The following is a 25,777-nucleotide window of genomic DNA, read 5'->3' on the forward strand; positions in this document are numbered from 1 at the left end:
AGAGAGGGAACACGAGCAGGGGGAGTGGAAGAGGGAGAAGCAGGCTTCCCGCCGAGCAGGGAGCCCAATGCGGGGCTCAATCCCAGGACCCTGGGATCATGTCCTGAGCTGAAGGCAGACGCTTAAGGGACTGAGCCACCCAGCCGCCCCTCCTTTGCATATTCTTTTCAAAGTCTTTCTCCTCAAAAGCCTTCAGTGGTTGCCTAAAAAGATTTTGGTTGAACTTGCACTATCCTAGATGAAAAAAATTCCAACTGGCTTTATTTTTTTTAAATCATCATTTTCATTTACTGAATCCCTGTAAGAATTCTAAGCACACACACAAAAAAGTACAGACATATACTTCAATAAAATATACTCTTGGCAGTCAACTACGAATCAATCATGCTACAGAAATTGAATAAAATCTTTAAAATTTGGCCTTACTAATTTTGATTCATTAAATCAGAATCATGATAAATACAGTACTTTCTTCAAGCCAAATTTAGATGTACTTCAAAGTAACTTTACAAATTTTAGGGTTTTACAAAATAAAGCTACATTTTGTTTAGAATGATTCAGAACTAAAGACTCAAGAAATTAAAGATTCTTTCAAAACATTCTTGATTTCTAAGTACAGCAATTTTTGTATGTTATAGGCCTCATGTTAGGATATTATATACTGTAGTCTTTTGTACATTTACAATACATATTAATTTATAGTAACTTTCCTCAGGTTACTACCATAAGCTTATATCGTTTATAAACTGTTTAGTAATTCATGTATTTTTTTACTATGACAAGTACCCACGATATATCAGGCCCCACACTAAGACTTTACCCCTCCAGACCAGAGGTTCTCAATCAGAAACAATTTTGTTCCTCAGGGAACACCTGGCAATGTTAACAGACATTTTTGGTTGTCAAAACTAGAAGCATCTAATTGGTAGAGGCCAAGAATGCTGCTAAACATCCTACAATGCACAAGGCAGCCCCTCACAATCAAGAATTATCTGACCCAATTGTCCATAGTGTTGCTGTTAAGAAACCCTAACTCTAGCTATTTGTCATCTGTGTTACTAAGACAGTGGCAATAGCAGCTGTTGTTAAACGTTTAGGTATTTCCACAGTGAAAAATCTCATAGTTTTGTACGGGAGAAGAAAGGAAGGAAAAGACAGGCCTCTTTACATTTGATGTACAGTTTAAACGTTTTTTTTTTAAACTGGGGGTTGACTTCTAGGAATAACATGAAATGCTAACATTTCCCCAATCTACATGATAAGAAATGTTAATATTTCCAGAGTAAAACAATCATACCTTTTTAACTGCTATAATATACCCTTCTTCTTGAAACATTTTGAAAAATTCACACATGAACGTCTCTTTGAAACTTGACTAGGAAAAAAAAATCACACAGAATTTATGTATGTTAAATATTAGAGAACTAAGAATATAATGAACTGCATTTCTAGCTGAGGATTAAGGCCTTAAAGGATTCAATCATATATTTCCAGAGAGTTAAAGGATTTGGAGTGGGATTTCTTTCAACAACTGTTAGATGATTACGGCACAAACATATTCATAGAAGGTTCTTGCATCTGTTTACTAGACTCTCTCCTCTGCTTAGACATATTAGTTTATTTTTTTTTACAAATTTAAACATTTACTAATTCACTTAAAAATAATAATCCCATTACATGTTAATGTAAATTACATTTTAAAATGAAAAGCAACTATATCTTCCAAAACAAAAAAATTAGAAGATTGACTATATTTTTTTGCAAATGTCTTTAATTAGGTACATTAGTTTAAATAACACTTCGTTGACAGGTGACGAAGACACAACGGCTATCTAAAAGACGGCTACTGCACCTGTATATGCATATTTTTGGTTATGCTTTGTTTTTAATTTGGAAGGGAATAAGTGAGAGAGAAGGGATCATAAGGTATAACAAGATTTAGAAGTGTGAATACAAAGCAAAAGATATAAAGACTTACCTTGCTTTTGGACAGACTCCCCCAGCTTCCCAAAGTTTGAATGGTTTTTGAGATGAGGGTTAATGTTCTAATTGTCTGTGGATCCTAAAGAATGTAAAAAAGACACAAAACTCCTGTTAAGTTTTTAAGAAACAGAATTTGTGTTAAGAGGTAGAATAGAGTGAATAGGCTACATTGCTTTAATGCAGTGATTCAAAAATGTTCATTCAAACCACTGGTGTCATTAAACTCTAGTTTACAATGGGCACAACTCACTAGACTAAGGAATTAAGAGACTAAAGAAGCCAGATGTCATTTATAATTCCTCCCAAAGTAACTGTATTCAATAATTTGTTACTTCTGAAAGCCATACTTTAATTAATGCTATATATGTTGTTTTGTACAGTACGGCAGCTTGAATTACCTAACAAATTGTATTCACTTTTGAAATGTCAATCACATCTACTTTTTCTACCTTGTAACTTAAAACGGCAGTTTCCAGATTTTCTGTACTGAACCCACCTATAAGCCTATTCAATAACTGATACAGCTTGTACAGTCAATCATTTTCATCATGGAAGCGAAGACCTAACTAAACTTTAGAAATGAGAAGTTATTCGGTTCATGTAGGATCTTAGCAGAAGGTAACTATTTGGGTCTGTTATCCAAGGTATTTTTCAGGCCTGCCTATGGATTAAACAATTCCCCCAATGAGTCCTTGCTCCCTCCTCCCTTTTTAAATTGAGGTATAATTTACATACAGTGAATTGAACAGATTTTAAATGTACATAACCCAATGAGTTTCCACCAATCCATATTACCTGTATAATCAATTCTCCTATCACATATAGAATTTCTTTATTTTAGAGATTCAAATAAACAATATCTTCCACCAAAACACAGACTTAAGAAAACTTAGATACAGAAATTGCTTTAGTTCAGTTTTTGGTTACATTCTTAGTATCCCCACATTGAAAATGACAGTGAATGTGAAGGAGAAGAAACGACCAGGATGTAAGGCAATCTGGAAAAAAAGGAATATCTGGGATATGGTCATTATGATATATTTATGAAATAGTTACACACCTTAATTAAGGTTATTCAGAAATATTTTATCTAGAACATCCAGGATTCCATCGTATGTATAAAAGGTCCCTACAATTCTCTGCCTTTGAAGAACGTAAGATTCTTAACAATGGCTAATAAACTGAATTTGAACTGAATTTCACCAAGACTTCCCTGTTCAAATGTGGTTTTAAAATCACTGTTTTAGGTTATGATTTCCCTGAACTAAAAAAAAAAGAGCAACCCATATTTATACAATTTCTGCATATCAGATATTTGTTTACATCAACATGACCCTCACTACTATGTGACAATCATATCATTTAGCTACTACTGATTCCCTGGTGTACTTACTCTACATACAAGCGGTTCTAAATTATTCCCCTGCTACCATCTGCCATCGTAAGTTTTTATGCATGTCCAGTATCTTAGACATCTGGTACCGGGCACACAGCCTGGCACAGGCATCTAGTAGATGCCTTATAACATTTATTAAATTCAACTGAAATGTTGAATCTCTCACCTCAAAACAACATATCTTATTCTTTTTTCCTTATATTAAGTTGAACCATATGAAATTACTATTATTTGACTACTTTTGATCTACAAAACACAAAACAACTTCATACGGTTTCCCATAACTTAAAGGAGGAATTACTCTTTTCCTAAGGTTTACACCCATCATTTTTTCTTTTCAAGACAATCTGAATCCTCCAGGATACTGACCTGGTTATTAGCAAGCCCTCTTCTCTCTTCACTTTTCTCCCTTCCTGTTGGTTTCTTCTCCTCTGTTTAAACCACATACAGATTTTCCCATTTTGGAGAAGACTCATCATTTAACCAGCTCCCTCTCTGAGCTACTATCTTTCCCTTACCAAACATTCACCAAGTGTCTACTTGTCTGTGTACGTACTCGGGATACACAAACTTGAAAAAGATCCAACCCTTGCTCTTAGGTATTGACAGTCCACATTCAGAGACTGTAAACAGATGATTATAAAACAGTATGACAAATGTCAAGACAGAGAGAGCCACAGGATGCTACAGAGGTATACGTGAGAGAGGAACCGAACTCAGACTAGACAGAGAAGTCTGCCTTGGCTGAGTCTTGAAAGGAGCTATCAATGAGAGAACGAGGGGTATGATGACAAAAATGGTTCAATCCTTTTTTTCCCCCAACCATGAAACTTCTCAAAAGAGGAGTCCACCACGTCAATGTTAACATAACCCATATTTAAAAATTAGCATTAAAAAAAAATTATTCATTCATGTGTGTTATGTACACACATGTACATGTTTGATTTTGCCTATGTCTTTTATTAGCAACAGGGCAAGCTCAATTTTGATATATTTCCTGGGCAAAAACTACATTTACCTATTAATTTTTTAATCTTCTGAAATCCGATTTTTTTTGTATTCTACTAAAACTGGTTTCTCAAACTTCGAAGAACTTCTAAATGTGAAATCCAACCATTAATTGGTTCTCCTCCCAAACCACTCTTACTTTCAATACTGGTCTTGACAATCCCATCACTCCCAGGTTCCTGGGATTACTTCTTGCTCTTAACTTCCATAGTATGCACTAACTTGGTAAAAATCAGGTACTAGTTTTAGATGATGTATCTTACATATTTGTCCTATTTTCCCAATTAGAATGAAAAGTTCTTAAAAAGAGGGGATAAGTTTACACTTAAAAGCGAACAATAAAGTTATATGACACAGTATGAACCAGTCCTTCTAGCATACTGATTGGAAAAGTGAAGTAAAATACAAAGTCTGTGGCTAGAAGGACTTTATTGCAACGTCTGTTATAGAAATATGCAAATCCAAGTCTGAATACAAGGCAGGGTCACAAGCTCAGAGGTAGGAGTTCTGTTTATATCCAGAATGCTGCTACTAAGCTTTTTCAGACCCAGAATTCTGCACAGCTTCAGTAACATAGCCATAAGAAAGAACAATCCTGTGATCAAAAGGACACTGGCCCACTCTCTGCTGCAGCTATTCACAGACTATTTGTCCTTTGGCAAGAAAGGGTGTGTTGCTGCAACAGTAGCATGGTTCTATTCAGTTGTCAAAGTGAAATGAGTGGGCAACGTCAGGCAGCTGTGAAGAGGAGTGGCCTTCAAAGCCCAGTTTTAACTCTAAAACTCATGTGTCTTCTCTACCCCGTATAAGTTTCTTAAGGGCAGAGTGTCTTCCTCATCACTGCATCTCTAGCACTGAGCACAGTGATGGAAACACTACAGGTGTTTGAACACCTTACTGCCTAAGAGGCAGGAAAGAAGAGGGGTGAGCTCAAAGATTGGGAAGACTGAAGGAGACAGCATTCCAGTTTAACCAGTTCAAGCTGAGTGAGATCAAATCATATTTGATCAGTTGTGTGACCTTGGAGAAACTGCTGAACTGTGATATTCTTATCTGCAAATGGGGATGATAACAGAATTTACCTCACAGGGAGGACCAAGTAAGTTAAAACACAAAGTACTTAGAACAAGGCCTACTACAAAGTCCTAAGTATATGTTGGCTATTATTATTATGTGTTACACCAGTCAGCAATGAAAGCAATTAGATAAGATTATAAAATATCTGGAACATAAAAGGTTAAAGAATCAGCAAATATACTCCACATGAGAAGGAAAGAAAGAGCAAAAATAAGGAGTTTTAAAATGTTAAGAAACATGTATATCTATGCAGTATAGATTCAGATATAAATTAAATAGGACTTCAGAACATCTTTAAAGTTTTAAATCTCATATATTTGTAGTATCAGGTGAATAAAAAGTAAAAAATGTGGAGATACCAAACAAATTATGTTCCAATCAAAGTTTCTACACCTTTCAGAAATGAGCCTCTTCAAATTTCTGTGAGATTTAAAAATACCTGCGAGATTAAACTAAACCTGTAACTCATGAAAAAACAAAAACAAAAACAACCCTATGGAAATTTACAAACACACACAACAGTGGAGGGTAAATATAATGGATCCTCTTTGTACCTATCATCAAGCTTCAACAACTATCAACATTTTATTACTCTTGCGCAATATCTTTTAACAGCAACAAAAATTGGAATTTTCAGCCTTCTCTGAAAGACTGAAATGGCCAAGGAAAATGTCCAGTAAATTTAAGTACCAGTTATAAGAAAACAGTCAAGTGAAACTGGCTTGTTATTTTTCTTTTTTAAATTTCAGTAAAAATAAGTAAAAATGGAATAAAGCTTTGAGAAGAACAACACTTACTGGATGATGAGGTCGCAAATGAAAAGTATGAGGTGATACTACGGCTACAGCAAAGAAACGAAGAAATACAAAGCTGCTCACTGCAGAATACTGAACATGAGGGTCATCTGCAGGAAAAAAATGGTGAAATGTCATGCACAAAAACACTGAATTAAAAGATGACAAAATAAAAAGATATTGAAAAAACATGTAAACTTAATAGGAGATCAATATAATTTGTCTAGTGGGGACTGAGTTGATGAAATGATAGTAATGATTGTGACTAAATTAAAGGAAAAAAATCCTATGACTAAAAAAATCTGAAAGGAATAATATAAAAATTTAAATAAAAAAAGGCAAAGCTACCAGGTTTTCAGGAATATTTTATGGAAAGACTTCTTTCCTCATCTGCAAGAAAGACTTCTGAAATTGCAACAAAAATAAAAGTAGTATCTAGCACCACCTAGTGGTAATACTGAATCCTTTAAGACTAAGCTAGATTATTTTCAGTTTTAGAATATTGTTTCAATTTTCCCCTCAAAAGTCTTGATAATATCAAAGACAATGCAATAAAAACGAGTAGGAATCTTTCTTTTAAAAAAGCAATCAATATTCCATATAAAAATGAAGATGAACTGAAGACAACTTGCGGTTTTTGTCATTCATTCACCTAGAGCTTTTGTTTCAAACTGGAGTCAATACTTAACCCAACAGTCATGACAGGGAAGCAGGTAGTGAGGGGAAAAAGTCTGGATTTGGTTTGAGTTTAAACTCTTATAAGTCACTCAACAGGTAGTCATGGGCAAGTCATTTAACTTGTAGTTCTTCAATAATACTTGCTGCTGCCCACTCACTGTCTCCTCCCTACTCTCTACTCATCTTCCCAGGGTAACAGAAGAACAAATGAGAAAATATGAAAATATTTTATGACAACAAAACTATCACTACTGTAGTCTACTGAGGATATGAAAACATATTAATATTTAAGCCAACAAAAAAAGTAAAGGTGACACATTTGCATTTATATAAAGCCATATGTTTCAGATAATTTCTATAAACAGAATTAAACATATTTTTTAAAGCCAAGATCACTGGGTAGTACAGAGTATAATGACTAGCAATATGCTTTGGAATAGGCCAAACCCAGGCTGGTCTCGAGACCCTTCTTGTCTGCTAGCCATGTCTTGGACCTTGAGCGAGTTATGTAACGTTTCTAAACCTCAGTTTCATTATTTACCTAAGGGGAGCAGCACCTCATGCTTCATGTGGTGGTGTGAGCATGAGAGTAGGAGGAGTAGGAGATAATGCAGGCTAGCACCGTGTGTTCACTCATTAAATACTCAATGTGCCTGTCATGATTTAACTATTTAAAAATATAATTTCAGTGAGTAGTTCATCTTGCCATATGTTAATGTCTCTGCTCCCTTTACTTGTGCTGTAAAGACTAGATTTAGTATACTTATTTGAAGTTGATTGTGTATGTCTTTAGTAGGATTAGCAAAGGCATCTGCGCCTGAATTTATACACATTAGTTAGACAACTCAGCCCTATGACTTTAGCACTGGGTAAATTTAGTGGAGGGGCAGATAAATGCACACACCATGCGTGAGTGTGCACGTACACATACACACACACAAGAACAAGATAAAATAGCAACATTTCTTCAGATGGTTACAGAAGTCTCACTTAAGTCTCACACAGCTGGGTAAGATTAATAATTTAAGTAGCCACCTTACCTCCTCCCTCTTCCCCCTATTACAATAAACAGATCTGGAAAGACAGCTATAGCAAGTTTATTTACTTATCAGAGATGCATATAATTAGAATAATTCTAAATATTGACAATCAGAGATAGCAACTCTTATTTTTATGATATGTTTCTAAACAAAGCCCTGACATAGCTATTCTACCAAATTAAAGCATGTATTGACTGATATATGTACCTCAAAATTCTATGTCTGTTGCAACAGAGATGTTTCTAATGTCTCAAACCCATTTCTGTAAAAATGTCCCACCACCAAAACCTTAGCATTCTCAAACTGTCAAATCTAGTCAGTTGAATTGAACTAAAAATTCTCATTATTTAAATGCAATAAATAAATAAATAAATGCATGAGGTGAAAAAGGTACAAATAACAAAGCCGTTTTTGTTTATTACATTTAACAATCCCGTAAGTACCGAGTATAAATGTTTACTTATGTTACAGTTCTAAATGTTTGCCTTTCTTAAAAATAATTTTTGATTTGCTCTTTGTAATAAGTTGTCATTATATTGAAATAAACAATACGTTTTGAGATTGTAAGGAAATTAAACCAGATGTTTCATAAAAAAGCTATAATTATTCTGCAAAGAAGACTGTACCTATAAACCTTAAACATTTCACATAAGCGAAATCCACAGTAAATCTATTAAAAAAAAATCAAATACAGAAAAAGAAATGGCATGTTTTAGTAAAACAAGGCACTTACTAGGAAATCTTTGAGTAGCCATTTGCCTTAGAGAATAAAAGGTATCACACATTACAGTGGGGCAGCTCATACTTGATTTTACAATTGTACTGAATAACTTGTCTACATAGTAGCGTAGATTCTCCTGTAGAATTTAACAAGGTAAACATCAGGATTTTAACTTTTACACATTTTCTATAGCATTTATGGAAAACAATGCAGTGAAAATGAGATTAGGCAGTTACTATCTAGTATACTAAAGCTCTGCTTCCCTTCTCTAAACTCACTCAGTTAAAGGACAATTTACATCTTGACCTCATTTAACAAATTTGATTGAGATTAGCTAAATATAACTGGTGAATGTACGGAATAAACTTTACAAGAGGCAACAGAGAATAAAATCATCCAAAGGGAAATCAGGGAAATAACTCGGACATGCAGGCACACGGACACTGTGGCAATTTTATTTAGTGCAATGAAAACGTGTGACTTAACATAATCATTGTTTTCCCAGAGACAACTAAAATGTTGGTTGACCAAGTCATTGTGCCACTTAGCCTGGTCAGTCTGACCCCAAAGGGTCTAGACTGCAACTAGATACAGCCTTATTCCACTATTGTTACTAGAGCCAAAGAGAGATAATCAGGAACAAAAATAAAGTGAAACCCCATGATGAAGTAACACTCTAAAAACTAGACATAGGAAATACGAATAGTGTGGGCATTAAGTAAAGAATAAAAAGCACTACATCCTTCCACATAGCATTATGGAAGATTATGTTTGGGAGAAGGCCCATTTTAATGCAATTATAAAGATAACAAGGACTTACCTTATTATTTTCTACATTATCTCCCTCTTTCAATTTAATAGGATCGATTTCACAGGATTTTGAGGATTCACATATCTGGAAGATAGATTAATTTTTCATTTAATTTGCTTTTCTAAATAATTTGGCAAAATGAAAATAACTATTATTTTTCTGATAATACAATTATAAAAATTAAAACCATAACGTTTATAACCCCCATCCAGAGATAATGTATTGCAAAAGAATTGTCAAAATTCATTTCTAATATATTTGAAACTCTAACTAAAACCGAAATCTAGTAACAACAACAACAAAAAGAAAGAAATCCAGTAACAAAAAAAAAATAATCACGTAGATTATACTCAATGTGCCCTTCAAGTAACAATCCACTGATGGAAAGGTACTTCTGAAGGGCTCAGCCTTATTCTTTCAGTAGTACATGAACGGGTGTATGATCCCTGTCACTAGGTCACTTGATGAAAGAGAGGCCACAGAGACTTCAATTATCAGAGGTATAGCCCATACCTCATCTAGAATAGGTTTTAATGTGACTTTCAGGTAGTGCCCTCCCACTATTTTCATCATCTCATCCAGACATCGGGTAGCCAAAGAATTTCCTCTAAAAATTGTGTTTGCATCTCTGAAATACAAACAGAAATAAGGTGAAACCAAGAGCAGTAAACAAATGCTGTGAAATCAATAGCATGAGATATATGACTTTGGCTATATATACAATTTTAGTAATTTCTACCATCCACTTAAAAAGCTTGCTGCCAAGACATGAACAGACATTCCCCAAAGAAGACATACAGATGGCCAAGAGACACATGAAAAAGTGCTCAACATCACTTGGTATCAGGGAAATACAAATCAAAACCACAACGAGATACCACCTCACACCACTGAGAATGGCTCAAATTAACAAGTCAAGAAACGACAGATGTTGGTAAGGATGCGGAGAAAGGGGAATCCTCTTAACACTGTTGGGAATGCAAGCTGGTGCAGTCACTCTGGAAAACAGTATGGAGGTTCCTCAAAAAGTTAAAAATACAGCTACCCTATGACCCAGCAATTATACTACTGGGTATTTACTCCAAAGATACAAATGCAGTGAAAAGAAGGGGCACATGCACCCCGATGTTTATAGCAGCAATGTCCACAACAGCCAAACTATGGAAAGAGCCCAGATGTCCATCGACAGATGAATGGATAAAGATGTGGTATATATAGGTACAATGGAATACTACTCAGTCATCAGAAGGAATGAAATCGTGCCATTTGCAATGACGTGGATGGAACTAGAGGGTATTATGCTAAGCAAAATAAGAGAAAGATAATTATCATTATGATCTCACTCATATGTAGAATTTAGTAAAACAGAGGATCATAGGGGAAGAGAGGGGAAAAAACGAGGCAAAATCAGAGAGGGAGACAAACCATAAGAGACTCTTAATCATAGGAAACAAACTGAGGGTTGCTAGAGGGGAGAGGGTGGGTGAGGGGATGGGGTAACTGGGTGATGGACATTAAGGAGGGCACATGATGTAATGAGCACTGGGTGTTATATAAGACTGATGAATCACTGACCTCTACCTTTGAAACCAATTAACATTATATGTTAATTGAATTTAAATTTTTTAAAAAAGCTTGCTGCCATTAGGCTTTTCAAACTTACCAAAACTACTTACCAAAAATAGTAAGAACTTTAAAAAAAAAAAAGCAAACAATATTAATGAACTACAAAAGTGGAAGGTGTGTGTATATGAGACAGTGCTATGACAGGACTGGGAAGCCACCTGACTGCTTTTCATAATGTCACACATATGTATATAGGGGGTGATACATAATGGGTAAGGAGAAAAAAAACCCGACTTCTGACCTGGCACTGTATCTGTGACATGTGAATCATTGCAAGAAGCCGCCAAGATTAGTAACAGAAAATTTTGACACTGAATAAAAAAATCCTTCATTAACTGTTAATGTTGCTGTTGGTGGATACCGTTTGCTAACTTAAAGAACTGCCTCTTATTTCTTGCTAAGTGTTCTTTTCAGACTCCTATCCAGTAAGGCTGGTCAATACAAAAGAAGTGAAATTACAAAAACAATTTGGCAAACTAAAATCCAATTTCAACACACATAATTAACATTTTAACATAACTCTTACTGTGTATCCTTCAAGTCTAATTCAGCCACTGCAGTGGCAAAAGGAACAAGTTTATCATGGTGCAGCAGCAGTCGTACAAGGGGCAAAACAGCATCATTTTTATCTCGACAAATTTCACCCAAAATGTAAGCAGCTGAGGCAGATATCGGCTAGAATATAAAAAGGCAGAAAACAAGCACAAAATCAAGAAAACACGACTAAATGCTCCATCACTAGCCTGTATAAGTAATTCAAGCGTATTTATTATTACTGTTGTACAGAATAATATTTAATTTTCTAAAACTTTTCTCAGAGATGAAATTTCAAGCATGTCCTGGAATCACAGTACTGTGGTTCAGATAAATTGAATATATACATATATATGTATATATATTGACGATTTTAATGAAACTTGATACTCTGAAATCTTTTCCACATCATTTACAGAATTATTTTAGCCATTTCACATTAAGTCATACCCTTAAGATTTTTAAAGTACCTGAACATCTGGTGATTTTAGCAGCAACGTTTTCAAAGGACCATAGTACTCTGAAGGAAGCACATAGTCTTCTGTGTAACATATATTTAATCGAAGAGACCCCAGATCATCAGTTTTAGATGACTTGTTTCCATTGTCTCTTGGTTGTAGCAAGTACCTAAAGTAAAAATACAATTCATGAGATGATAATGAGCATCCAAGTCAGTGAGGTAAATAAACAGCTAAGCTGTAAAACAAACAAACAAACAAACAAACAAACAAAAAAACCAAACCAAAAAAGTCAACTTAGTATTTGAGGTTAGGACACTTTATAAGTAGCCAACTATCAATCTTCAGGGGCTTAACATTGGTTGTATATTGAATAGAAAGCTATAAACAGATTTTTACCCGGGAAACAAAAAGTACAGGTAATACAAAACTTAAGATCTCAAAGGGGCTGAATGAGTTTGATTAGCTTATAGATTTAGGAAAAGATAATAAAAAGTAAAACATTTAAAATCCAATGTATAATCAAAAATAACATCTAACTAAACTTAAGACACATTTAGCTGAAATAGATAAGACATAATTTGTAAAAATCTGAACTTATTTTTTTAAAAAGTTAGTGACTGAAGGTTTATAGATTTTTATATTATTAAAGGAGAAACAATGTAACTACACTGAAAATATTTTTATTTGCAGAAATCAGATTTACATGAATTTTTTTTATTTAGGCAAGTAGAAGGCAAAAAATATATATGTACAAAGATAGCTTTAAAATTTTCCAAGAGAAGAGAAATGTTTAGAAATCAAGAGGAGTTTGTTGGACCAAAATCAGAAATCTAATAGTTATTTTTAAAGACTTTTTATCATGGAAATTTAATAACACATAACACATGTAAAGAGGACAGTATATCTATTGAACCCCCAAGCACCCATCACCTAGCTTTAGTAATCATCAACTTGAGGCTATTCTTGTTTCAGCCATACCTCTACTCACTCCTCCCATCCCATTCCTGCATTATCTTAAAGCAATTTCCAGGCGTCTTATAATTTTATCTATAAATATTTCAATATATATAACTATATATAACTTTTAAAAATCATTATTATCCAGTTTGTGTTCAAACTCTCCCAAACTTTATCATGAACACTTTTCTACAGTTTGTTCATATCCAAGGTCCATAGATTACTTAAGTTTCTTTTAACCTATAGATTCCCTAAACCCCCTAAGAAATCTGGTAGTTAGAGTAGAATTTTCCACAATTAGGGATTACGCTAAATCTATCTCCATGACATCACTTAACATGTTCTTTGTCCTCTCTGTACTTCCTGTATACTGGCAGTTAGATCTAGAGGCTTGGTTAGATTCAGATTTGATATGCTGGCAAGAACATTTCACTGATAGTGTGTAGTTCCACAAAGAGGCACTAATGTCTGTTTCTCTTTTTGTGATATTAGCAGTCACTGATGAGCACTGTCTAGAGTCATTAACTTTCAGAGATTATAAAATGATAGTTTTATTTTTTTATTTTTTAAAGATTTTATTTATTTATCTTTGTCAGAAAGAGAGAGCACAAGCAGGGAGAGTGGCAGGCAGAGGGAGAAACAGGCTCCCCTCTGAGCAGGGAGCCCGATGTGGGACTCAATCCCAGGACCCTGGGATCATGACCTGAGCCGAAGGCAGACGCTCAATGGACTGAGCCACCCAGGCGTCCCAAAATGATAGTTTTAGAATTCTATCATTCCTCCTTTACTTACTACCTGGAATACTTTTTATAAAGTAGTGTCATTAGTTTTGATACTTACTTTTGATATTTATCACCTATGGCCTCCCCATTACACTAACTTGTTTAAGAACAGAAGGTAGGGAGGGTTTAATAGAATATTTATTAGTTTTGAGAAAGACAGAATTAAAGACATAAAAGGGAACTAGAGAATCAACCAAGCAAAATTTAAAAGATGAGAGGATGACAATAAAGGGAGAAGAAATTATATAGAAATTATATCACTATCTACGAAAGAGGAATCTCTATTTTGAAACACCAGCCTTCAGAATTTCTATTCTCTGATTTGAGAAATAATGTTTTAAAGATTTGCCTGAGGAAATAATTGCATATAAGCCTATTAGCAAAGGTGACCCAGAAGTACCTCTAAGGGAAAAGTCTAGTTGGCTGATCACCAAACATCCTGAAAAGGACATTACTTTGGTCAAGTTCCACAATCTACTTACTATATGTTTTGTAGACCTGCAAATTCAGATACCTAGTTTTATCTAAAAGTAAACCTGAACTGCAATGACTGAGCATAGAGACTGGTATATTTAAAGTAGAAAGCTAATTTCTAAATTTATGAAAAGAAATACAACAGTCAAGCAGTAAAAATACCTGCACATTTTTTTGTGACCAATACATTTTATTATGCAAGCAATAAGGTAGGGCAAAGAGTGGTTATATTAATAATGAATACCCTCAACTCACTACCTCCCCCACGCACTTACCACTCGGCTTCAACAACTATCACTGTTTCCCATGGTGCTTCATCTATATTCCTCACTGCAACTAATACTTTTTTTACCTGTTAATACTTTTTAATCTGTTTGATTAATACATTTTTTACCTACTGATAAACTATTTGGAGAGCCATATTATCAGAGGGACTATGGTGAGTACAGAGATACAACACAGAGACTGAGGTAGTCTTAAGAATTCCCAGCTAAGATAACAGTTTTGCCAAGGAAATAGTAATGCTTCTGGAGCAGAATCTCCTTCTTTCTTGATTGTATTTAAATGGGTAGTACCTACCCATGTTTGCCTCTTTGGGATCCTTTCTTATTATTCTAATATTCCCTTCCGTTTTAACTAGTGTTTTCCATATATGGGATATAAAAATAAAGTAAAAATACTTGTATTATAGTTACAACTTGGTTTTGCCTCCCTAAGATTGCACTTACCCATCTTAAATCTTAAACAATGTACCCATATTCTAGTCAGATTTACAGACTCTGTTTTGGTTTGTTCTATAGGAAATTTTACTCAGAAGGCAACTTTAATTCCCTTATCTCCAAATTACTGGAGGAAGGAGTATGCCTTGTCCCTGTTACTCTCACAAAACTACAAAATACCAGCAAAACAGATCTATATAATCCTAACATGGCCTGTTCTGTGCAGAGGGATTAGGGCAATGCTATGCCAGTTACTAATTATTATGTATGCACTCCTTTAGAATGCCCAGGTACCCCAGAAGGGCTCACTCCTGCCTCATTTTTTAAGCTTGTTTCCTTGGGTTTCTTTCGGAACGGTAAGAAATCCTTCTGGGCACAGTATCTCATCTGTGTCTACTTGAAAAAACATAAAATTTCAAAATACCCTCAACTCACCACCTACCCCATGCCCCTTCAATTTTTTTTTAAAAAGATTTTATTTGTTAGAGAGAGAGAGTGCACACAAGCAGGGGGGAGCTGCAGGCAGAGAGAGAAGCAGGCTCCCTGCTGAGCAAGGAGCCCGATGTGGGGCTTGATCTCAGCACCCTGGGATCATGACCTGAGCCGAAGGTAGCCGCTTAACCGACTGAGCCACCCAGGCGCCCCCCCTTCAATTTTTTAAACAGTATTTTATAAAGCAAGGGGCATTTAAATCTTTGGTTTCAGCTTAAAACAGAGAATATTTTTGAGGGTTTTCAAAAAACATTTTTAATTTATTTGAGAATGAGAGCACGTGTGCACGAGTGGTGGGGGAGGGGCAAAGGGACAGGGAGAGAGAATCTTAAGCAGACTCCACACTGAGCACAGAATCCGACACGGGGATCAATCTCACAACCCTGAGGATCATGACCTGAGCCAAAATCAAGAGTTGGACCCTTAACTGACTGAGCCACCCAGGCACCCCAAATATTTTTGAGTTTTAAACATATTCAAAAATATTTATGGGGTAGCTGGATGGCTCAGTTGGTTAAGCGTCTGCCTCTGGCTCAGATCATGATCCCAGGGTCCTGGGATCGAGCCCCGAATTGGGCTCCCTGCTCAGCAGGGAGTCTGCTTCTTTCTCTGTCCCTTTCCCCCACTTGTGCTCTGTCTCTCTCAGATAAGTAAATAAAATCTTTAAAAAATATATGCCAAGGGGCGCCTAGGTGGCTCAGTTGTTAAGCGTCTGCCTTCGGCTCAGGTCATGATCCCAGGGTCCTGGGATTGAGCCCCGTGTCGGGCTCCCTGCTCTGCGGGAAGCCTGCTTCTCCCTCTCCCATTCCCCCTGCTTGTATTCCCTCTCTCGCTGTGTCTCTCTCTGTCAAATAAATAAATAAAATCTTTAAAAAAAAAAAAATAAATAAAAATAAAAAAAATAAAAAATAAAAAATATACGCCAAGGTACAATTTATTATAGTAATTGGTTAAGAGCATAAACTTTGGAGTCAGAATATTTGGTCCAAATCTCAGCTGTGTGACCTTGGGCAAACTGCTCAATCTCTCTGCACTTGTTTCCTTACCTTATTATTACTCTAAATAAGGGATAATAACAGAATCTAACTGATTTAATCCTTACAACAACTCTAAGGAGGTTATATAAGTAAAGCACTTAGAATAGTGCCTGGTACACAGTAAACATTATGCAGCAGTTATTTATGTAAGATTTATATGTAACTGTTACCACTTAAATATACAAATAACTATAGATAAATGTACTTATTAATGTAACTACATAAATGTGATTTGTTTCTTTTTAATTTTATTTACTTATTTGACAGAGAGAGACACAGCGAGAGAGGGAACACAAGCAGGGGGAGTCGGAGAGGGAGAAGCAGGCTTTCCACTGAGCAGAGAGCCCGATGCGGGGCTCGATCCCAGAACCCTGGGATCATGACCTGAGCCAAAGGCAGACGCTTAACGACTGAGCCACCCAGGCGCCCCAGTGATTTGTTATTTTATAATATTGTTTAAAAAGGCTCTATTTAAATCCTGAAGAATCCCTTGTGGACTAAGTAATCTTGTATGAATCAGAGGTAAAGAGAAAACCCTCAAGATTTGTTAAATGAGGATACATGGCCATGCCTAAGGTTGAGGGATTAAAAAATATATATATATGTATTTTCTTCAGTTTTTGAGTAAAGCATTTCAGTTTGAAAGAATAAGAAAAAGGAAATAAAGAGAAATTATTAACTGAAAGTGGAATTCAGTTGCTCTACACATTTTTTTATTCACAACTGGAGAGGCATAAAAGTAATCCTGATGCTCCCAAGATTCAGCCGTTTTGAAAGGTCCTTAATAGAAAAAAAATCTAGCATTCGAAAATTTTTAACCACAAGGTCTGTATAATTGAACTTAAGGTAGGCAGGTAAAAACTACAATTTGTTCATAATGCTGAAAACAAGCATAATGAAGTTATGTTTAGAAGCTGGAAAGTAACTGTTCAGAGGAAGCTCTACTAACACTTGAATGCTGTTTCTGGTTCTATAGAGATAGGCATTATCAGTGGATTTTTACTTAAAATTGGAGATTAAAGATAGGTGGTCAAAATCAGCAAACTAGACAACCAACGCATATCAAATAAAATATTAAGCTAGTTTTAAATATGTATAAAGTGCTTATGTTGAAAAACCCCAACCATTTGTTTCATTTACTATTTGAATCTTATATTCAGCATGAAAATTACAACATGAAAAGATGTTTGTATCTATTGGTTTTTTTTTTCTTTTTTTAGAAAGATTTTATTTATATGTCAGAGAGAGAGCACGTGTGCACAAGCAGGGGGAGCGGCAGGCAGAGGGAGAAGCAGGCTTCCCGCCGAGCAGGGAGCCCGATGTGGGACTCAATCCCAGGACCCTGGGATCATGATATGAGCTGAAGGCAGACGCTTAACCAACTGAGCCACCCAGGCACCCCTCTATTGTCTTTTCTTAATGTCCATTTTTACATGTTGGATCATTTAGGGGGAAATTGTTGTGCCAATTTGTACAATCACACAAAGGTTTTGCACACATTAAGACACTGACATTACAGGAACTGGTGAAATGAGATTAAACTTAGGCTGCCTCTGAGGTTCTCTTTCTAACTTTCCAAACAATAGAATACTGGTATGACAAAAAAGGATGCAGAAATTCTGTATGTATTGCTCTGGAGGAATGGTGATGACAGCAGCAATCACTGTAATGATGAGAGCATGAGCTATACCCATAGTCCTTGCACCTGCAGCTTGTTTCATTTATGAGGATGAATGCATTTCATCCTCTAACAACTCTGGGAAGCAGGTACTATTTGTACTGTCCCTATTTTATAGCCAGAGAAAGGCAAAGAAGTGAGTGGAGTAACTTGTCCAAGGTCACACAGGAAGTTATGGCAGAGGTTAAGATTTGAACCAAGGCAATTTGGTTCCAGAGCCCATACTCTTAACCACTACCAAGGTTCTACAAATATTTACTGAAGTTCTACTACACTGGTAAGTGAGAAAAGCAAGGTGCAGATCAGGATACAGTATGTGCCCATTTGTGTAAAGAAGGGAAAAGAAGAATATATACATATTTGACTATATTCCATAAAATATTTCCAGAAACTCAAAACAGTGACTGCCTCAGAAGAGGGGAAATGATTAGCTAAGGGACTGGGGCAAGATACAGATTTTTACCTTTTGAACTGTGAACCGTGTGAGTATATTAACGATTCAAAAAATCATATAAAATTCTATTATCTATAAGGTTAAAGTTAAAATGAGTTACTATCAACACCAACAAGCTCTCCTAACATCTGACAGAAGTTTCAGAATAAAGAACATATGTCATTGCTAAGGAACTGAAAAGCCAAGAAAGGAATGGGGGAATGTTGTAATCTGAGAATAAAATTAAATTAGAACCATTAAAATCTGTTTTCAGGAAAAGACTATAATAGACAAATACTAATTGGAAATTATGTGAAAAAGGAAAGCAAATTGAAACTTTTCAAACAACAGGATTACATTACTGATAATTATTATTTTTCCTACTACCAAGATTAGAAAAAATATGCCTGAAATTCTGAAGGTAAAGAAAGCTTTTCCTGCGTTTTCATGCAGTTACCATCAATCCCACAAGGGGATGCTATAGCTCTACAAATGACAAACGAGCCTTAAGTTTAATTTCTGATTTAAAATGGCATTCACATTTTTATACTTCCTTATATCTATGGAAGTATAAATAAATTAGGAGATGTTTCTATTCCATGTTGTATGAATTTTTTTAAAGATTTATTTATTTGAGAGAGCGAGAGATAGCAAGGGGGGGAGAGAGAGAGAGAGAGAGAAAGAGACAGAGAGAACAAGCAGGGAGAGGGGTAGAGGGACAAGCAGGCTTCCTGATGAGCAAGGAGCCGGAATTTGGGCTTCAATCCCAGGACCTTGGGACCATGACCTGAGCTGAAGGCAGATGCTTAACCGACTGCGCCACCCAGGCACCCTGCATGCTATATAAATTTTAGAACTTACACTTTGGCTTTAAAATACTATTGGCAAAAAAGATATCTATAGGAATAAACTTAATTTCTGTTTGTCAGTGTTCTTACATCCTGCCAAGGTGGACAAAGTTTGTCAGATTTGGAGGACCTGTCTGGAAACAGTCTTACTTAAAATACAAGCCGGGTGGCACATTTCAGGTTCACTTTGAGGGGTCCTGAGAGCCATAACAACTCATTTTTTAATTTTGTATGAGTGGCATGCCATACAATTTTGAAGACCTAACAAAGTGAGTGCAGAGATCTTCTTTTTCTTTAAGATTTTATTTTTTTGAGAGAGAGAGAGATAGAAAGCATGAGCAGCAGGGAGAGGTAGAGAGAGGGAGAAGCAGACTCCCCGCTGAGCAGGGAGCCTGCCGTGGGGCTCGATCCCAGGACCCTGGGATCACGACCTGAGCCAAAGAGACACTTAACCGACTGAGCCACCCAGGTACCCCAAGAGATTTTCATTTTAAAATATATGCTATTTTACAGAAGGTGGAAGAAGACATGAGGTGGGGCGTGTGACAGGTCTCAAATGTTGTCAATTTTTCAAAGTAAGCAAGCTTAATCCCCCCCAAAGGTGGATACATTTTTGAAATTATACAAAATGCCACCAGAAAGACCAATAAATCTTAGATCTGTATTAGCAAGAGGTAAAAATAAAATAAAAATTTTGAGAGTCTAAAAATCCGTCTACAACAGAGTTCAAAGTGAAAAATGTCTGGCAGTCAATCTGTAGAGGCAGGCTCTTTTAAAGACAAATGAGATTAATGCCCACAGTAAGAAACATCTAAACAGTTTCAAACTCCTCTTCTAGACACTGAAACTGAGTTCTAAATAGTGGGCACTGGAGGCAAATGAGAAAGGCCTGTTTTTTTTATGCTCAGTAGAAACCCCAGTCTAGCATGAGGGCTGCTGGGCAACCTACTGGAAGGCATGGATAGGCATGCTTGTAAGTGCTCTAGACAGAAAAAAAATGATAGTTTCACATCAATTCTGTTAAGGAAAATAACATCAGTTTAATGTATGAACATTACGTTTTATCTACCATCAGTTTAATATCACTGTTAAAGACATGAAAAGGTAAAATAATACTGTAACCATTATTGAGCCACCAGAGCACCTCAAGAAAGTATTTACTGAATCAGCTCAACATCTGGACCCTAGACACACTTACTTACTTACTTACTTACTTATTTATTTATTTATTACAAGTGGGCGGGGGAGGAGAATCTCAAGCAGACTCCCAGCTGAGCACGGAGCCCAATGTGGGGCTTGATTTCACAACCTTGAGATGATGACCTGAGCTGAAATCATGAGCTGGACGCTCAACCAATTCAGCCACCCAGGCTCCCTGACCCTAGACATTTAGAAAATAACATCAGGGCCATTCACAGTGCATTTCAGTGGGGTGTGGTAAAGGAAAATCACTGGTTAGATCCCATAAACAGCTGATTCCCTACCATAAACCCTCTGTTTTCAAATATCCACAGTTCCCATTACATTAATAAGGCTTCTGTACTGAAGATGTTGATCTGTGACCAAGCATCTTACACCTGGGCAACTCTTATGTAATGTTTTAAATGATTTTAATTTTCTCCTTAGAGTTAAGATTTCGTTTTTGAACAGAACAATATCCCTAGATAATTCAGTTCTTGTATCTCAGTACTAGAGCTTAAGTTATAAAACCATCAATGTACTTCTATTTCTGCAAAAATAAATAAACCAAATCAATAAAAGTTAATGACTTCTGGCTTATTCTACCTCAAATTTAAAAATCTGCTTATTAAAAATAAATAAATAAGTAAAAATAAAAATCTGCTTACAGTAAGCATTTATTTGCATGTACATTTTATTAAAGGAGATGACCTACTGTGGAGTTCACTAGAATGTTTGTCTTCTTACCAGGCTTGATGAAAGGAATCATTTCTTAACACGTTCACAGGAACCTTAATCTCGCCCAGGAAAATATCTTGGACCAGGTTTCCATTGTTCCACAAGTCGATCCTGAAAATTTAAAACTGGCTTTATTTTTTGCAAACAATGTTTAAGAGAACACACGCCACCAGGTAGCTTCAAATCACTTTGACTGTATTATAGCATTAATTTTACATGCTTAAAAGTAAGAGATGTTAGCACTGTCATATACCTTATTAACTAAACTAAGAAAACAAAATATTGCAGTAACTTTTATTTATAAGCATAGAATGTAACTATTTTAAATAATCTAAAAGAAAGCACTTAAGTTTCTTAGTTTCAAAGTCTAGGCTTTATTTTAACCTGTAGCAGTAAGAACTAGAGTCACTTTGTTGAATTTGAGAAAAGAAACCACAAGACTACAGTTTCTTTCTCAATTAGAGCCAGTTAATATGTAAAGATAGGTGATTTAGAAAAATACATTACCTGATCATTCCAAACATGTGACTAACACACCCTTTAGATGAACACACGTTAACACCACACCTGTACATGCACTTACAGGACTTTCCCTCCCAAACAGCAGAGATTTAAGACCTAAATAGCACAAGCTTCAAACACATGCACCTGTTGAATTATCTTACAAGACTTCTTACCTCACTGAAATTTCTGTTAGACAGCAGATATGTTAAGAAGAATAAAAAAATTATTTCTAAATTGGCTAAAATATAATTACTTTTCTATATATTCTTTGCACCCATTATGCTATGATTCAGAAATTTAAAGAGCAATTAAATTTGTGAAAATTAAAAATATAATAAAATAGGTAAAAATTAGGTCATCTTTGGTTTTAAAATAAATACACCTTGACTACTTCTGCAAGGAAAATAGATTTTGAAAAGATTATATGAATTTAAATTAGATGCATGTTCCTCTAAGTTTCATCAACTAACTTGCTAAAGAGAAATCTATTAAGCTTGGTTCACCTATTTTCTTTTTAGGATTTTTTTATTTGGGATTTAGGATTTTCTTTTGGCACCAAAAAAAACAACTGTGTAAAACTCCAAGACAAATACCTAATTTCTAGCTTTTCAATGTCCTCCTCTTCTACCTGGAACTGGGACTTCCTTGTGTAACTACTGGATCTGGTTACCTGTGAACAAAAAATTTTAGTTGACAACAAATTTTTAAATATTTTTTTCCTACATGAACTTAAAAAACTATCAAAATGTTCAATTGTGTTTATTATAAACAGAGGAAAACGCTTAGGTAATAGTTTCCCCCAAAGCTAAAGATAAAAACGGCTATGGAAGTAGCAGGGAGGAAAGAATAAGGCAGTTTAAAAATACCAAAAACAATCTTGCCTCCATGCCCTCCCTTATCAACTCAATCTACAGCAACATTAGGTTCTCTGACTCACATGTAATCTGTTAGTGGCTCAAAGAGTAAAAGTGTTCTATTTTGGTGAAGTTGCACATGCTAAGAACTGTTGAAGACTTTCCCACATTTCTCAAGATATCAATTCTATCCTTACACTTCCTTCTCACATTTTTACCAAAAATATCAAGGCTACTGGCAGGGACTTCCTCAGCTACCATCCACCTGAACATGTCCATTCTCACATAGGTCCTTCTACTTGATGAGTTTTCTCATTTCTTCTGAACAAGAGATGAGATGATCCGCCTCTTTTCCAAGACTATTCCACCCATGCATGATATACAGTAAGCATGCAGTAAGCATTTGATCTATTTTATTTTATTTTTTTTTTTTTTTTTTTTTTTTTTAAAGATTTTTTATTTATTTATTTGAGAGAGAGAGAATGAGAGACAGAGAGCATGAGAGGGAGGAGGGTCAGAGGGAGAAGCAGACTCCCTGCCGAGCAGGGAGCCCGATGCGGGACTCGATCCCGGGACTCCAGGATCACGACCTGAGCTGAAGGCAGTTGCTTAACCAACTGAGCCACCCAGGCGCCCCCATTTGATCTATTTTAATTACAGCTTTCATTACCAGCTTATTCACCTCACTCAAGTCTAAGAAAAATTCTACACTTAAATTATGGTCTTCCTATCTGCTTCCTTTCACAGACAAATATCTCAAAACTGTAATCCATCCTTACAGCCGCCACTTCCTCACACCCACTCACTATAGTAACTCCTTATAATCCGGTTTCCTCACAGATCACCCTCCCCAACCTCCTTAGTCACCAAGTCTGATGGTGAGTCCTTAGTTCTTGTCTTCCTTGACCCCTCTATCAGAACAAGTGAATACAACTATACCTCCTTGCCCAGAAACACTCTTTTGAGTTTACCCAGGCACTACCCAGGCAACCTCCTGCTCTCTGCTTCTTCCTGTGGGACCTCTTCTTCCTCAGAACCTATAAATATGGGTTTTCTCCATGGTTTTAACTTTTATTTTGCTCTAAGAGCTGCAAAGGGCTGTACAGTTTACAAAGTGCTTTCACATCCATTATCTTCTTTGTTCATCAGAATGCTGCTCTGAAGCAGGCAGGGCTAGATTTATTATCCTCATCTTGAAAATGAGGAAGTTAAAGGACAGAAATTAAGAGATGTGCTCAAAGCTGAATACCTAATAAGCGGCAGAACTGAGCTTCCTCACTTTTCTCCTATATTGTATACCTCTATTCCCTTGGCTTTCTTGACTCTCTGTAAGCAAATCTTGAGTCCTTATCTACAGCCATCACCCATCTTAAGTTTCAGTCATGAACTGCCTATTGTCAGGTTTTCATGTCAGACCTCAAGTTCATTATGTCCCAAACTGAACCACTTCTGCTTTCCTTAACTTTTCCCTTATTCCAGATTTGAAACCATGAGGACATCTGACTCCTCCCTTTGTGTCTTTTCTTCTACAATCAGTTTGTTATCTTGCCCTTTACAGCTTCTTTCTCATCTGTCACTTTCTTTTTCCATGTTACTCTCTTGGATCAGAACCACCCCCCCACCTTTTTTTTTTTTTTAACACCTAAACTATAAGAGTCTCTTGATCTCTGTTCTTTCTCAGCCACTGGCCCACAGATCATGGTTAATTCTTCCCAAAACACTGCATTACTCTTACCACTTCCAGGCTCAAAAACATTCAACACCTACTCTGTAAGCACACCAGCCAGGTATTCAATGCCTTTCATAGTTGGTCCTAGTCTAGCTTTTAAGCTTTGTTCCAATTATTCTCTTATAGAACCTTTCCAGTTAAATCATTATTTGCTATTCTTTGGACATAACTTTCTGCTTTTCTCTTTGTCTCTGCTCAAAATGTTCTTTCTAATACTCCTTTTCCCTCACTTAACTTGGCTGGAGCAGAACTCATCCGACCTTCCCAGCATCTACTGCATTTTGCTGCTGTGTGCATGCATGCATATGTGTGCTCTGTTTCTTGCTTTAGCTCGAGGACAGAGATTGAATCTTATCTTTATAATCAGCTCAACAAAGGGCTTTTTGAAAAAATGTTTTAAGGCTTCATAGGTACACTTGGATATAGCAAGCAGGTCAGGCCTTGCCTTTCAAAGGACCATCTGCTTGCTGCAAGTTGCCCCATGTTTTCTGCAGGTTAGATGTAATAGTCATTGATAAATGTGTAACAACCAAAGTCCTTAGCCAGGAAATGGAAAAGTCTCACACTGGTACCTTTTCTTTTGTTTTTCTTTCTCCCTTGCCTCCACCCCCACAATTCTTCCTACTTCAATTTGGTATTTTCTTTAACCTATGTTTCTTTATTAAAGTACAGTAATCAGGCATGGCTAGATGTGCTCTCACTCGTCTCCACTTTGAATTATCAAGAAAAACACACACAAAAGAGAAAAAAGCACATAATGTATCTTTCTCCCAAATCTTTCCTACCTGTTAATCTCACTTGCAACATGTTCTATGGTTAGAACACAATCTTTAGAAATCAGAGGTCAACTTTTTTTTTTCTGTAGTTTTCAAATAATATGAAAAAGGATTTAACAAATGCTCCACAGTAAAGAACTCCAAAGCACTGTATTTTGGGGAAACTTCAAGGCAGCTGAAGATCTCTATGAAAATAAGCATGTGTCTGTAGAGGCAATTAGCTAAAAAGAACTTAATAATAAGGCCTTAATCATATAGTACTTTATGGTCTCAAAGCATTCTCACATTTGGGCCTCCTAAAAACTCTGTCAGGTTTGGCTAGTGTTTTCTCTTACAAAATTATCCTTTCACAAGATAAAATTAAACCTCACATTTAGTAATTTATTCCACGTCAACTGGGACAAGAACTCCAACCAAGTAATGTCATACTTACTTTACTAGTGATTTT

General features: G+C 36.0%; 1 protein-coding gene across 6 annotated transcripts in view; it reads right to left on the reverse strand.

Annotated features, from left to right (window-relative positions):
- The window catches only part of RASA2 (RAS p21 protein activator 2), a 144,337-nt gene that overhangs the window by 46,538 nt on the left and 72,022 nt on the right, over nt 1–25,777 (reverse strand). For all 6 annotated transcript variants that reach the window (XM_078071060.1, XM_078071056.1, XM_078071063.1 and 3 more), the window contains exons 8-17: nt 22,564–22,640; nt 21,476–21,577; nt 12,139–12,295; nt 11,661–11,809; nt 10,022–10,136; nt 9,518–9,592; nt 8,710–8,833; nt 6,262–6,368; nt 1,979–2,062; nt 1,298–1,375 (exon numbers count right to left, since the gene is read on the reverse strand). In XM_078071060.1, coding sequence (XP_077927186.1) covers nt 1,298–1,375; nt 1,979–2,062; nt 6,262–6,368; nt 8,710–8,833; nt 9,518–9,592; nt 10,022–10,136; nt 11,661–11,809; nt 12,139–12,295; nt 21,476–21,577; nt 22,564–22,640 — 1,068 coding nt within the window. The remainder of the gene's footprint in view (nt 1–1,297; nt 1,376–1,978; nt 2,063–6,261; nt 6,369–8,709; nt 8,834–9,517; nt 9,593–10,021; nt 10,137–11,660; nt 11,810–12,138; nt 12,296–21,475; nt 21,578–22,563; nt 22,641–25,777) is intronic.

This window comes from Halichoerus grypus, chromosome 1 (genome assembly GCF_964656455.1).
Source record: "Halichoerus grypus chromosome 1, mHalGry1.hap1.1, whole genome shotgun sequence".
Lineage (NCBI taxonomy): Eukaryota > Metazoa > Chordata > Mammalia > Carnivora > Phocidae > Halichoerus > Halichoerus grypus.